Source organism: Arvicola amphibius, chromosome 12 (genome assembly GCF_903992535.2).
Source record: "Arvicola amphibius chromosome 12, mArvAmp1.2, whole genome shotgun sequence".
Taxonomy (NCBI): Eukaryota; Metazoa; Chordata; class Mammalia; order Rodentia; family Cricetidae; genus Arvicola; species Arvicola amphibius.
The window spans coordinates 12929154-12945028 of record NC_052058.2 but is presented as its reverse complement, the minus strand read 5'-3'; the positions used below and the strand labels follow the sequence as shown (position 1 = coordinate 12945028).

Below are 15875 nucleotides of genomic sequence, written 5' to 3'. Positions count from 1 at the left end.
AACATTGATTTGCACCTTGTTAGTTTCTTCAACATTAGGAATTAACTAAATGTTAAAGTAATTTAATAGAGAAAGATTTACAGAGCATTTTAATTATCTGTTGGACTGAATTTATGTACAAGATCAGGAAGGTTTTTAAATACTAATTTCTACTTGTTAATGAAATATACTTTAGAGTAGGTATTGGATTTGATTGAAACATTTCAGTTTTAAATTTTGGGAGTTGTTAATATAGGTACATGGTATAAAAAGTTTTCCTTGTATGATCTGGCTCCTGATCTTACCTGACACACCATCAGAATATGTATGTAAATATATTTTTATATATGCTTCCAAAAATAAGTGCACTGGTGTAACCTTTACTACTGAGAGATCATATTGAAGCTGAACTTACAGTTTCCAAACTAAGCAATCCTTCTGCCTCAGCTTCCTGAGTAGTTTGGACTACAGGTGTAAACGGAAGCTGTGCTTTGGTTTTCCAGTGCCTAGGCACGAATATTTATATAGAAACTATATTAGTTAAACAGTGTTTGGCCTATTAGCTCAGGCTTCTTATTAACTCATATCTTAAATTAGCCCATTTTTATTGTTTTATATTTTACCACAATGCTTGTAGTTTGTTACCTCTTGCTTTTGGGCTACATGGCATCTGCTTGACTCTGCCTTCTTTCCTCCTTTTTCTTTGCTTGGATTTCCTGCCATAGGACAAAACAGCTTCTTTATTAACCAATGATAATAAAACATATTCATAGCATACAGAGGGAAATCCAACATCAATAGGTGTGTTCTACGATGTCTGGACTGTATGACATTCTTTAACTGTGCAAGGATTCATGAAAAGATCTATTTGATGTCTTGGTCTGGCTAAATTTTTGCTTAAACAAATAGTACAAATGAAACTGGCAGAAAAAGATTTTCTTTGCTCTTCTATCTTGAAGCTTCCTATGACTGTCCTGTGGGGTTTTCCTTTCAGCCAGCAGTATCTGTGCTTTGGGCTTAGCCAGCCCCCCTCCACTTTCTTTCAGGGCAGGTATCTAAGGGGAATGCTACCCGTGCAGATGAGACAGGTGATGGTTTCGCTATGTTTCAGGTGTTCCTGACGGTGTACCTCAGTAACAGCGAGCAGCACTTCACAGAAGTTCCTGTTACCCCGGAGACGATCTGCAGAGATGTGGTGGATCTGTGCAAAGAGCCTGGCGAGAGCGACTGCCATTTGGCTGAAGTGTGGTGTGGCTCTGGTATGGACCTGGCTTTCTGTTTGAGTTCTGCTGTCTTCTGTTGCTTTGGGGTTCTAGGATTGGCACTGTGGGAACACTCATTTTCATCTATAGATAGCAGGGTAGGCTACACCTTTGGAGGTTGTATTCTTGCTCAAACTTTTGATGACAAAGTCTTTTGTTCTTCTCTTTTCCTGCAACAGAAGGAAGTCACTAAACACGTGTTAGAGGTCATAGGTCTTAGGACAGATGACAAACGTGTTAAAATGTGTTGGGTGGAAGCTTCTGGGGTATTGCTGTGGTCAAGTACTTGGTGCCAGAAGTTGTTGTTTTTTTTTGTTTTTTTTTTGTTTTTTTTTGTTTTTGTTTTTGTATGTTCAAGCTTTCCTTGCCAGACATTGGGGCACACACCTTTAATCCCATCACCTAGAAGAAGAGGCAGGCAGATCTCTGAGTTCGAGGCCAGCCTGGTCTGCAGAATGAGCCCTACAGTCAGGGCTACACAGAGAAACCTATAAAGCTTTCTTCCTCAATGAGAAATGTGAGGCATTCTTCCTTTCTCTTCTCGTTCCCTTGTCTTTTCCTTCCCTTCCCCTTTAATGTTGGGGATTGTCTTATTTTCTTTTTTCTATGTAAAATTCTCTGAAACAACTTTTGCCTCATAGGTCAGGTTGTTGTGCTTTGTGCTGGGGACCTCACAGCAGTAGGAGCCTGGGGAGCTGGTCACACTGCAGCTACACCCAGGAATGCTTGCTGGGGAAAAGATCCATTCTTAGCCCAGAACTTTAAGTGTATTCTGTTGTTCACTCTCTAGATATTAAAGCCTTTTCTTCCCCTCTCTCCTTTTCTTTTATTTCCTTTCTGTCTGCTTATGCATCTGCTTGGAGAGCATTTCTTGGATGCCAGGGTACTAGATTTTGAGGGATCCAGAGATGGAAATTTCCTGCTTTCAGATACCTCCCAGTGCAGGAGAAAGAAGCAGGTGTCAGCTGGCGTCCCTTACAGTGCTGTGAGGGCGGCAGCAGTGGAGTGGGTAGATGTGCTCCATTCTCCAGAGGAATGGGTACCAAGGTCAGAGATGAGTGCTAGTAGCCGTCTGTGCAGACTGTAGAGTTTGTATGGTTTGTAGAAGGCAGTTAAGTGCATCACTGTTACTGGGAGTAGAACCAGGACTGCAAGTTGTTTGTTCCACCCAAGCAGATTAAGTTCAGGGTTAAGTCACAAAATTGGCTGCTGAATGCTTGGCCGCGCTGTCTCTGGCCATGTCGTTTATTTAAGGCATTGAGAGATGGTGTCTTTGATTACTGATAAGTGTATAGTTTTCATAGGACATTTCAATATTATTATGCAAATTATACTGATGTCATTGAGAACTCTGGGTTTATGTACTTGCCTTCTCAACTGGTATGTTTTTTTTTTTTTTTTAATTCAACCCTTTTCAAAGTGGAAGGTTTTTTTGTTGTTGTTGTTTTGTTTTTAAATAATTCAAGATCCATCGATACTGAAGCTCCCAATAATGCAGCATTCAGCTGTGTCCTTTTTGCTCGTTTCTAGAAACGTTAATGAAAGGCAGCAGTCTTGCTGCCAAAGAGCCAGATAGATATCTTCTCATTGAAATACTCTTTGCAAATGAATAAGTTTCACTCTTAACATTATTTAAAAACTGATAATTTATAAATATTGGGTCTGGGAAGTTGGCTCAGTAGGTAAAGTGCAGCACACAGCATAGGCCCATGTTTGTATCCCCAACACTCACGCAACTGGATATTGCTGCAGGCTCTATTACCCCAGCAGTAGGAGTGCAGACGGGGGGATCCGAGGGACTCAAATTCAGTGAAGAGACCCTGTTGCAAAAACTAAGGAAAGTGAACAACAACAACGAATGCTGGATGGTGGTGGCGCACGCCTTTAATCCCAGTACTTAGGAGGCAGAGGCAGAAGGATCTCTGAGTTTGATTCTAGTCTGGTCTACAGAGTGAGTTCCAGGACAGGCTCCAAAGCTGCAGAGAAACCCTGTCTCAAAAAACTAAAAACCAAAACCAACCAAACAAACCAAAAACCCTAAGGAAAATGGAAAGTGATGGAGGAAGACATCCTGATGTTAGCCTCCACATGTGTACACATGGGCAAAACACATCCACACACGTGTTCCTTGTGCATGTATACACACCTGTATATCCTCCCCCCACCTCATACAAGGAAAAACACTGTATTAAAGACTTTGAATTAAAACTTGAGCTGAGGCCATTGACAAAGGTGTTTTTAATTTTTTATCATCTATCTAGGGATACATAGACCATTAGTGTTAGTGAGAGTGGGTCTCTGGCTATGAGGTTCACACAAACTGTTGAAATCCTCAGGAATTAAATGGCATGCTGATAGTTATTAAGGAGCCACTGAGTTAGACTCTGAAGGACGTGACAACTGATGTATACCCATGGCTTATTTTACTTTATCATGCCTTAACAGAGATTGTGTGGAAAATTTGTGACGTTCCATTTTTCTGAGTTCTGTTAATGGAAGAAAAATATTATACAAAATACTAAGTATATTCTGTATTTGTAACATAGTTTATGTCAAGGGTATACTTGTTTTTCTTTTACCTGTAGATAATGTGTAATTTTTTTTCTTTTAGAACGCCCAGTTGCTGATAATGAACGAATGTTTGATGTTCTTCAACGATTTGGAAGTCAAAGGAATGAAGTTCGTTTCTTTCTTCGTCACGAACGTCCCCCTAGCAGGGATATTGGTACATAATATTCTATGAATCATAACTAGTATTGAGGCTTTTATTTTGTGCATTGTAATAGTTGGGGAGAAGCATAGGATGAGAAACTGGGAAATTGGAGAGGTGAAGGGAAGCTAGGAAGTTAGAGCAATGAGGCAGGTTTCTTAGTCTGTTCTTGACTGATAGTGGGGTAAAAGATACAGTTTGCTTGAAGAAGGGAGGAGTTTGACTGTAGTTTTAATATGGTAGGAAGGAGTCTGTAAAGCAAGAAGTTGAAACTAGAGAGAGGAGGAATGCCACTGGATACACCGAGGTCCTGAAAATGGGTGTCTCCACCTGAGCTTCTCCTCTGAGGTAAAGGAGGTGTCTGGACCTCCTCACATTAACAGGAAAGAGAAAACCACACACACACCTAAGTCCGGGTGTCTGCGGGTACGAGTTGAGGTGTTTCTCACCTGAAGACATGGCTTTTCTTGGGGATGGCGATGGAGGTGGGTGAGCCGCTGAGCTGCGAAGAGGAGAGCATGCGCATGGGAGAAGTAGGGTGCTGGGAGCATTGAGGCCACCTGCTGAGAGACTGGGGACCTGGGCTTTCTCTCTAGGAGTGCTCTGCAGCTCAGGAGGTTGTGATGCAAGACAGACTGGTCTAGGGTTGGGTTTTGCCTGGTGGATTTGGTGGGAATTCAGTGGGGGTGGTAGAGTGTGGCAAGGTATCAGCTAAATTTTGTGGGTGTCTTAATGACGTTTCCTGTTGCCCTGAAAAAACACCTTGACAGAAGCGACTTAGGGAAGGGAGGATTATTCTGGCTTACAGGTCAAGGGATACATACAGTGTGTTTGGCAGGAAGTCAGGCTGGTGAGAGCTTGAAGCCACTGGTCACTTCACATCCAGTCAGGACGCTGTATCATAAATACTAGTGCTTACTTTGCTTTCTCCTTTATGCACAATTCAGGTTGTTAGCCAGAGAATGGGGCCACTTGCAGTGTTCAGGTCTTCCAGCCCTAATTAACCTGATCCAGATGTTCCCCCTAGGCATGCCCAGAGGCTTATTTCATGGGTGTTTCTAGATACTGTCAGGTTGGTAGTTAACTAGGGACCAAACCTCATAACTAGATTATCAAACAGATGTAGGAGGGAGAAATGAGTGATGGGAAAGTCGAGTGAGTACGTATGAGATCTCAGCTGTAGGCCGTTCTCAGTGCTGTTCTTTTAGGTGGACCCTGGAAAGGAGCGTGGCGACAGAGCATAGGTGGTTTCCTGGGTAGCAGGGTCTAGAGTGAAGGCTACTTTGATAATTGTGACCTGACTTGATACAGGACAGGAGAGGACAGACAGTGATACGAGTGGAGACTTGTGGGCTGCAAATGCTTTAGATCCTGAGAATGTGGCCTTGTCTGTAAGGTGCAAATGAGTCCATATTCAGTCTGGGGAAGAGTCCTTACTAGGAAGCCACTGGTAGAAACAGGATTGTTCTGTACTTCCAAACATGCTGGGATTTTTAAAGGAAACTTACAGACAGTTTTCTTGGGAGTAAGAATGTAGATAACATCTTAATGAGTTGATTATTTAACTTCCCAGTTTTATTATTTGCTGTTATTTTAATCCGTGTCCACACCTGACCATTTCGAAATGATTAGTGTCAGGGATCAGAACTGACTAGTTTGGCACCTTCTACTCTGCAGATGAGAAGTGATAATACATCGGGTTACGTGGCTTGCCGGGCCACACGCCTGGTGGCAGAGCCAGGAGGGAAAATCTGAATCTCCAGATCAGGCTGATCAGGCTGACTTACAGCCTTTCAGTTTCTCTGGTGTTTGTAATTTTATTTTAAATATACATAGAGTTCCCCCCTCCCGCCTTCTTTTAAAAATAAATTTTAATTGACATTTGCATCATTTTATTTTGTTCTCTATTAACATTACCTTATACATTCTGAGTTCTAATAAGTTGGAATTTGGCTATCCATCTCCCAGTTCAAATGTCTTGCTGTGTGCAGCTCCGGGTGAATTATTAAACAGTCTCCCAATAGTGCATCATGCAGTTTTAGAATGTTTGTAATGTGAGAAATAAACTGTTAACTAAGACAAAGGAGCTGTTTGCACACCATTGCAGACACCAGTGTCACACAGTGTTAGTTGATAGAGAGCAAGATGGCTTTCCTGCCTGTTGTAGGCAGGTCCCTACTTCATTGTTTAGTTCAAACTGCTAAGCATTGGGAGACCAACTAAGACTGTGACCCACATTGTTTGAAATTATTTTTAAAACTTTTGATTTTTACCCTAATTATGTAACTGACTATGAATTTTCCCTGTGACAGAAAAGAAAGCAATTATTTGTACTGTAGAATGAATATATATATATTGGTTTTTCGAGATAAGACTTCTCTGTGTAGCTTTGGAGCCTGTCTGGGTACTCTCTCTGTAGCCCAGGCTGGCCTCGAACTCAGAAAAATATTTTCTTACAGAGATACTGTAATAAATTATTCAGGTTATGTTATTAGAGAGCCAAACTGCATTTAAAAGCTAGCTTTAGAGTTATATATTGAGTGTAATGCTTGGCTCTAAGGCTAGCTAGTCATATTTATTTATTGACATAAGAGTTTGTCCTAAGTTTCTTGATAGGTATACTAGATATTTGTTTCAAAGAAATGTTTGTCTTAAAGTCTCTCAGGTAATTGTAGTGATTGTTGTAATTTCTGAAAATTGTGGGTATGAGTTTAATACATTGAAAAGTTATCCTTGTTGATATTTCATATATGTATTAGTTTAAATTTATTCCTTTTCTTTTAGTGCATTGAGTGGTGCCAAGATAAATGTTTTGGCTTCAAAAAGTCTTTAGTCAAAAAAGCAGAATAGTCATTAATTTTCAGTTAGCCAGGAAATATTCTGCTACTGAGCTATCTCCATATAGTACAGGCTGCTTACATTTTAAAAATTACAGTCATATATTTAATCAATATATATATAATAAATATATGTATGTACATATATATGTATATGTTTGTGTGTGTGTGTGTGTGTGTGTGTGTGTGTGTGTGTGTGCTGATATTCCGTGGTGTGCCTGTGCTTGTACGGTGGCATGTATGTGATGTCAGAGGAAAACTTCAGGGAGTCAGTTTTCTCTTTTCATCCTGTGGGTCCTTAGAATCAAACAGCTCATTTGGAGCTGGTTCCCCATCCCTCTTTCTGTTTTGAGACAGGCAGGCTTTGCAGCTGGGCTTCTCTTGGTTGACTTTCCTGAGTAGCTGAGGTTGTAGACTTGGGCCACCAGGTTCCTCTGACGCTATTTCAGTTCTTTACTGCGTGGACTAGAGCTAGGAGGAGCAACTATCAGCAAATGGTACGAATTACCTGGAGTCAGGTACAGTAATTCCCACCATTGTGAGTGAATCAGGCAGCTTCCTAGGGAATAAATAGGTGGAAAGTGAGCTCCATGTTGCTGTTCATTGTTTCGGATAATTATGTTTTCAATATAAGCCTAATTATGAGGCCTACACTCTATTGCTGTTAGATACTTTAAGTGAACATTCAAAGTAGGATCACACAACAGTAGAACAGACAGGAGGGAGGAACTGCTGTAGAGTTCTCTCAACTCTAGTGTAATGCGTAGGTTTTCATTCTGTATTTTAGGGAGTGGACCAAGATCCCAAGATCCAAGTGTAAAAAGAAATGGTGTGAAAATTCCTGGTGAGCATCGGAGAAAGGAAAATGGAGTAAGTGGTTCTTCTTTATCTTACTGTATGCCACAGTGATCTGTTTTTAAACGGTAACTCTCACTCTGTTATTTTCTTGTTCAGTGGATCAATAATAACCACCTTTGAAAGGCTTCTTTTTTTTTTTTTAACCATTTTAAAATAAAAAAAAAGTAATTGTTACTTATTTGTGGGGACTGGGTCAGAGGGCAGTTGTGAGCTGCCTGCTGTGGGTGCTGGGAATTGAACCTGAGTCCTCTGCAAGAACAGGATGTGCTCTTAATCACCAAGCTGTCTCTTGAGCCCCGTAAATATTTCATATATATTTCCATGATTCTTGTTTGGCTATTACTCTTAAGAAGCTAGCTTATGGTAAATGTTTATATTTAAATATTAAATATTTATGGTAAGTATACCATAATTTCACAACAAACTAAATGTTCAGCAATTTCCAGGAAATATTTGGTGATTTTATTTGTTGCTATAATCACTTTTAGAAAGATAGAAAATTATTAGTTCCTGATCTTGCTGTTATATATGAATTGAAGTGTTTGAACACTTTTGAAGGTGTTCTTTCCAGAGCCCAGAATTTTGAATATCATTCTGGATTTCCTGCATTATCTTACTCTGCCTTATAGTTAATTTTTGTCAGAGTTCCTGATATCTAAAGTTTCTGCTCTACATTCCCGCGAGTACTTCCAGCTCTGTTCTTCGACTCACAGTTAGTTATCTTACTGTGGTGAAGGTCAGTGGTGGATGGCAAAAGTGGTCTCAGTGATAGGGTTTCCTAAGTGTGGCCGCTTCCTGTCCCAAAGGGAGCTTTATGGAAGTGGAATTATGCTAAACAAAATTGCCTCTTCATTCATTCATTCTTCCTGTACAGACCAGGCTAGCCTTGAACCTGTGATCATCTTCCTGCCTCTGGATCTTGAGTGCAGGATTATAGGTGTAAACTACCATACCCAACTTTAGACTATTTTTTGGAGATTGGAAAGAGGTAACTCTTGCCTCGGCCTCTCCAGTGCTGGGGTTATAAGCATGCACTGCCAGGCCCACGCAGTGCTGATTTATGTTGCAATCATGTTTTGATGACTGCGGTCTAGGTTTGCTGTGTACACCCTGGCACTGTATTTATGCATCTGCAATCTGCTGTAAATTAATCACAGGACGAAGTAACTCTGAATTCTTCTGTTTGTGTTCCTGACCAAACTATTTAACTTAAAATTTACAACTTAAAAGATCATTGGCCTATATGTTAGTATGTTTTTATATCTTAATAAGTCAACTCAGTGAATTATTAAAGATTAATACCCGAATAATTTTGTTATGATTAGTTGAGATGGAGCTTTTCAGTAGGCCTTTGCGTGGAATCTCTGAACATCATATGGAAATAGATGGTGGTGTGTTTCCATTTGTAGGTTAATAGTCCTAGGATGGACCTGACACTTGCTGAACTTCAGGAAATGGCATCTCGCCAGCAGCAGCAGATTGAGACCCAGCAACAAATGCTGGCTACTAAGGTAGTGTCTTCACAGACCCCATCGCCTACTGCCGTTAATGTCTTTGTGGAAACCGACAGTCTACCCTGCTGATTAAGGCACTTGTCCCACTCACGTAGGAACTGATGTTATCCCCAGGTTACTGCCTGTGTGACTTTCTTCAGCATTTTTCAGAAGTCCTTGTGTCATTTTAGTTCAGAATTTTCCTGACCTAATTTTTGTTACTATTCTTTTTTTTCTTTTTGAGTTAGATGTTTGTCTGTGTTCTTGCATATAGTATTTCCATGCATTCCTATGCGTCCATTTCTACTTGTGTGTGATACCTGGCACCATGGTGCTTTGCTTCTCAGACTGGACCTAATCACCTAGGGCACAGTTTGGGATCTAGTTAGGAAATGGGTTTCTGATCCAAAGTTTGTAGCCTGAGTTCCTGCATTTCTAAAACTGTTTTTTGAAACAGGATTTCTCTCTGTAGCTTTGGAGCCTGTCCTGGAACTTGTTCTATATACCAGGTTGGCCTCAAACACACAGAGATCTGCCTGCCTCTGCCACCCAAATGCTGGATTAAAGGCATGTGCCACCATCACACAGCTGCGTATTCCCATGTTACAGTTGAAGAAACAAATGTGTATTCTCCGTAAAGCGATATAATATGTCCAAGATCTGATAGGAATTCATAGTGTGACTTGGGTTCGAATCTGAATTTGAATTCATATCCTCTACATTTAACTGCTTTTTTACATTGCCTCCCAACTCAACTGACTCCTTCTTAAAATTAGCCTCATTTTTAAAAGTTAGTGGGCATGCGTATCTCTACCACAGTGCAAGCGTGGAGATCAGAGGAAAACTCTTGAGAGTTGGATGTCCTTCTGCCTTGTGGGCTTCAGGGACTTAACTCGGTTTCTCAGGCAGGTGCTTTTACTTACTGCCCAAGTTTGCTTCTTTTAGATGGCCCCTGGGGCAGAAAGACAGCTCACTCTGAAGTGCCTGCTATTGAAGTAAGAGGAACTGAGTGTGATCCTCAGCACTCGTGTGAAAGCTGGGCACAGTGGCAGCTTCTGTAGCCGAGCACAGGGAGGTGATGCTTATGAGATAGGCAGGTCCCTATCTCTCATTGGCCATCTATCTAGTCTGGCCAACCCAGGTTCAGTGAGTAATTCATTATCTATATAGTCTCCCTCCCAAGGCTCAAGGGTCATTGCAGAAGAGGGAGCAGGAGGATGGTAAGAGCCAGCGGCAGTGGGCGACTACAAGGAAACGTTTTCTAGATGTGACGGCATTTACACGTATGAATTCATTGCAGTCATGACAGCATGTCTGAGACCCGTGCATTCTCAAGCCAGATAAGATCCCAGCATGGAGAAGGAAGATGGCCATGCAGTCCCACCCCCAGCTGGGGGAGGGGTGTTGTCAATTGATAGCTTCTGGGAGGGGGAGTCAGTTTTCTTTACAGTATGACTCTTGGTAGGTTGGCGCCTTCCAGTGGAAGGCACACATTGAGGAGTACATGAGCAGCACACTGTACCTCATTGTCTAAAGAGGGGAGACGGCCCAGCCGTTAAAGGCATGAGCTGCTCTCCAGAGAGCCTGAGTCTGTTCGTAGCCCTCATGCCGGTGGCTCCTAACTGCCTATAACTCCAGCCCAGGGGCTCTGAATCCCTCAGCGTCTGCAGGTACCTGCATTCATGTACACATACCTATCCATAGATTATATATATGCATTATTAAAAATAAATCTTTTTTTTTTAAATAGAGACACAAAGTTGGGTGGGTAGGGAAGGAGACATATCTCTGAGAAGAACTGGAGAAGGGCTTATATGACCAAAGTTCATCACACAAAACTCTTCAAAGAACTAATAAAAATGTAGGGAAAAAGATGATCAAGGAAGACATCTAATGTTGACCTCTGACCTTTTATGCCTACACACACACACACACACACACACACACACACACATACACACATGTATATACTCACATATATACTACACATATAATCTGTTTTATGAGCAGTTCTCTATGAAACTACTTCCAGGATTATTGCTTGCTTATTGTAAAGGAGCTAGTTGGATTAAAATTACTAATTTCTAGGTCTTTCCTCCAAGAGCTTCTAGGGTGGGCCAAGGAAGGAGTGTGTGTTTCGAATACTGCACACGCGCAGGTGATTATGACAGCGTGCAGGCTATGTGGGAGAGCAGAGCTGTCACAGAGCACTAGACTCGGCGTGCACGGGTGGGGAGGCTGCATTGAGGTTGGTAGTGTGCCTGTTCAAAACGGCAGGCCTATGAATGCTGCTTTTCTGTCTTTAGGAGCAACGCTTAAAGTTTTTAAAACAACAAGATCAGCGTCAACAGCAACAAGCTGCTGAACAGGAGAAACTTAAGAGGCTCAGAGAAATAGCTGACAGTCAGGAAGCCAAGCTTAAGAAAGTGAGAGCGCTGAAGGGCCACGTGGAGCAGAAGAGGCTGAGCAACGGGAAGCTCGGTATGCGGCTCACAGTGGAGTGGAGGCCAAATTTGAAGCTGTTCTGGCATAGTGAGAGCAGCACAGGACGTTTATGTGGATTTGTAGTGAGAATAAGTGTTGGTATTTAAAAGAATTTTTTAAGAAAGTGTTTCCCTGTAATTTTGATGTTGCAAATTCCTCTTAGTTGAAGTTAGCATTGAATGTTTTAGGTAGTTTTAAAATTACATTTTAAATTATATTTTTTTCGTAAATTCTTGATCAGGAGTTTGATGAAGATAAGGATTTTTGTTTATATGGTACCTCTAGTTGTTAAATTGCCATATTATTAATAATTAAAGCTTTAGTGATTCAGTTGCTCTATTGTACCATTATAAAATTGAGAGCAAAAGTTCTGAAGAAATTTGATTTCCAAAATTTAGAGTTTAATGTTTACTTTATTCATTGTATAAATTCTTCAGAGTCTCAAATGTCTGTTTTTAGACCGTAATGCTGTTTAGTGATTTCTGTTGCTTCTAAAAGTAGTTTGGTCCTTGGACGTCCTCAAAGAGTTCTCTGCTTATTAGAAAGTTCATTATAAAGCTTGGTTGCCTGGCAAGTTTGTTCTTATTTTTATTTTCAACCGTGGTCATTCTCTCTATTCTAGTGGAGGAAATTGAACAGATGAATAGCTTGTTCCAGCAGAAACAGAGGGAGCTAGTTCTGGCTGTGTCAAAAGTGGAGGAACTTACAAGGCAGCTAGAGATGCTTAAGAACGGCAGGATCGATGGCCACCATGACAACCAGTCAGCCGTGGCTGAACTTGACCGTCTTTACAAGGAGCTGCAGGTACGCCGCAGACACTTTCTCAAAGCAGTGAGAACTCCACCCCAGAAACACAAGCTGGCGGTAGAGATGACCGTAACTTTTGGACTTTAGCTGCTTTTCCTTAAGGTGGGTGGAAGTGGGAGGCCTAAACCCCAAGAATCCAGAATAAACTTTTAAGATGCTCAAACAGGAAATCTGAGGCATAACCGCAGCCAGTGGTCAGGCACAAATGTCGCTTAAGTTTAAACCAGGAGGTGAGGTGTGCGGAGAAGTGGAAGCAAGCACCTTACATTTTTAGAAATTATGTAATAGTTAACCATGTGATTGCCTCTTGGAGGTGTTTTTCTTTCTTTTCCATGGTTATCTTTGTGTTTCCTTCCTGTTTTGTTCAGTTAAGAAACAAACTGAACCAAGAGCAGAATGCCAAACTGCAACAACAGAGGGAGTGTTTGAATAAGCGCAATTCAGAAGTGGCAGTCATGGATAAGCGAGTTAATGAGCTCAGGGACCGGCTGTGGAAGAAGAAGGCAGCGTTGCAGCAAAAAGAAAATCTCCCGGTGAGTGAGTGGTCTGTCTGGACTTGGGCCTGGCGAGGGGAAGCAGCTTCTCAGAATCCTGACAGCTGTCCTCTAGAGGACAGAGCAGCGTTGAGTCTGCGAAAGGTGATCTGTTCCTCTTCTTTTGTTCTTACCTGTGTGCTTAGCTTCTTTCTCTATGACTTGAAGCAAGGTTGTATGAGAGTTTATTGTGGAGTATTTCCTTTGGGACATTTTTTATAGACTCTGGCTAAATTCTGAAACTGCTCATTCTGAAATTTTCATTCTTTTCTGAATTGGTCGTCTAGTAAAACATGTAATATTAAAAGATCTGTGCTTTTTAACTAAGGTTTCACCTGATGGAAATCTTCCCCAGCAAGCAGTGTCAGCCCCAAGTCGTGTGGCTGCTGTAGGTCCGTACATCCAGTCATCTACTATGCCACGGATGCCCTCCAGACCCGAGCTGCTGGTGAAGCCAGCCCTGCCCGATGGTTCTCTGGTCATGCAGTCAGCAGAGGGGCCAATGAAGATGCAGACGCTGCCCAATATGAGGTCCGGGGCTGCTTTGCAAAGTAAAGGTAAAAGTGGGCTATCTCAAGTCCTTTCACAGTTAGCTCTTCCCTGACCTGTGTGTTCTCCAATCTTGGGTGTTTTAAAAGGTGTTTTCATATTACCCACTTTTAAAATCTCAAATTCCTTTAATTCTTGGCTAGTGATTTTAACCAATCTTGTTCCACTAAGGATAAAATCAGAGTTATTTCAGAAATGTCCTTGCTGGATGGATGTGTGGTATTCACCCTTAAGTCCAACACTTCTTCAGAGGTTGAAGCAGGAGGATTGTGTTTTTAGGACAAACTGGGCCTATACAATGGGGCATTATCTCAGAAAAGAAAATACTCCTTGTTCTGAAGGGAATTTTGATCTGGTATTATAACGAGATCTTTCATACTGTGCAAAGAGACTGTATACACATATCAGTAATGCCAGGTTTGCAGAGGCGAGTTGTGAATCCTCTCTTTGGGACAGTGGTAAGGGTTCATGAGCTCTTAAGCTCAAAGCTCATGTCAACATTGCTTGCTGACAGATTTTAGATTAAAGTTAAACACCTGGAGCTGTAAAAGTGGGACGAGCAGAGGCCCCTTGCTTTTGGATTCTGTGTTGTTGTCAGGTACATGGAGAGGTGCAAGTCAGAATTTCATAATGGAAAGATAGAGTTTTAGGAGGTGCAGGGTCTAAACATTCTTATCATTCAAATAACCATTATTTTTTCTTCTTCTCCTCACTATTGTTACATGAAAAAAATCACAAATTTTAAATTATTTGTTGTTTTGCCATAATTATTACTATGGAGCATTAATACTTCATAGTTTAGAGTAAATATTATAGTTGTTGTTTTTGAGGTTGGCTCTCAATATTTATAGACCAGACTGGCCTTGAACTCACAGAGATCCGCCTGCATCTGCCTCCCGAGTGCTGAGATTAAAGGCATGTGCCACCATTTCTGGCTGGCATTTGAAATTTAGATACCAGCATAGAAAAATCATGAATATCCTAAACAGTGAAAGCTGGGCTGGAGTTCATGGGCATGCGTTTGCCAGTCCATCACTAAGGCCTTGTTTGTGAGATCCATCTTCTATGCTTCCATTGCCTTCTAGGTGATGGTAATGCTTCCTTACACAGTCAAGGATAATGAACTAGGCCTTTTCTGGTTCTCTGGTTCAGGCAAACTTTGCTTTGCTTTGGCTGATTTTTTTTTTTATTTTTAGAGTTTCTTGAGTCAGGTCCTCTCTGTGTAACATTTGTGGCTGTGTCCTGGATCTGGCTTTGCAGACCATGCTGGCCTTGAACTCAGAGACCCACCTGTCTCTGCCTCCCAAGAGCTGGGTGGCGTGCGCCACCACCAGCCAGTGCTTTGGCTGGTTTTTAAACTGCTTACATAAGGTGGAAAATCTGAAAGAAGAAACAAAATCTAACACAGGTGTGTTATGAATAAGTTTGTTCGGTGGCTGTGTACCCACGCAGTGAAGCTGTTTTAGAGGTTAAAAGTTGCAGGAGCAAAGTCACCTGGACCAGGGAGAGGGCTTTAGAATGCGAGTGACTTGTGCTGCTTTCTGCATTCCAGGCTCTAAAACTCACCCAGTTGGCCCTGATTGGAACCCTTCCCATGCAGACCTCTTACCCAGCCAAAGCTCGTCTGTGTCCCAGAGCACAGGGAATGCCCTGGACCAAGGTGAGCTTTCTTTGTGCCACTCCTGAACATTGTGCTTTGTTCTAAAAGGTATTTTTGTACTTTTTTTTTAAAGGTAACTCTTGTTGTTTTGTTTTAAGGCTGGGGCAGTTCATTTATGTGATTATTTAACTGAAGAACTAAGATATTAGCATTGTAGTATTTGTTGTTTTATTTTTTAACCAGCTTACAATAAATAGAAAAGCACTCAGTGGGTACAGTATTCAAAGAGATCTAGGAGAAAGAAATAGATGAAAAGTAGTTTTATTCCAAGCATTTTGAATATCAAAATGGGGTTTTTTCTTTGCCTTCAGTTGATGATGGGGAGATTTCGCTGAGGGAGAAAGAGAAGAAAGTGCGTCCCTTTTCCATGTTGGACACAGTGGACCAGTGCACTGCCCCACCCTCCTTTGGTACGCTGAGAAAGAACCAGAGCAGTGAGGACATCTTGCGGGATGCTCAGGTATTTAGCGCTATCTCAGTCGTTACCACCTAATGCGTTTCTCTCGTGCATTTTTAGAGAAAAGATTTTAAAATATTGTCTGTGAGGGAGAGCAGAAGAAATACACTATCTGGAACATCAGGAAATAAAATAGGAGTCTGTTGTTTTCGTTTCTGTTGTTTGGAGATGACGGTGCACTCCTTCCTTGGGGATAGTTGCATATTTGCTTCTGGGTCACAGGTTTTTGTGATTCTCTGAAGTGTG

At 41.5% G+C, this 15875-nt stretch overlaps 1 protein-coding gene across 1 annotated transcript in view; it reads left to right on the top strand.

The window, feature by feature from the left end:
- Tp53bp2 (tumor protein p53 binding protein 2) overlaps positions 1-15875 on the top strand; it is a 52566-nt gene that overhangs the window by 17317 nt on the left and 19374 nt on the right. Inside the window, exons 2-11 of the mRNA XM_038349549.1 lie at positions 1091-1238; positions 3853-3966; positions 7576-7658; positions 9056-9157; positions 11446-11620; positions 12246-12427; positions 12799-12963; positions 13292-13520; positions 15065-15172; positions 15484-15632. Of these exons, the coding sequence (XP_038205477.1) occupies positions 1091-1238; positions 3853-3966; positions 7576-7658; positions 9056-9157; positions 11446-11620; positions 12246-12427; positions 12799-12963; positions 13292-13520; positions 15065-15172; positions 15484-15632 (1455 nt within the window). The remainder of the gene's footprint in view (positions 1-1090; positions 1239-3852; positions 3967-7575; positions 7659-9055; positions 9158-11445; positions 11621-12245; positions 12428-12798; positions 12964-13291; positions 13521-15064; positions 15173-15483; positions 15633-15875) is intronic.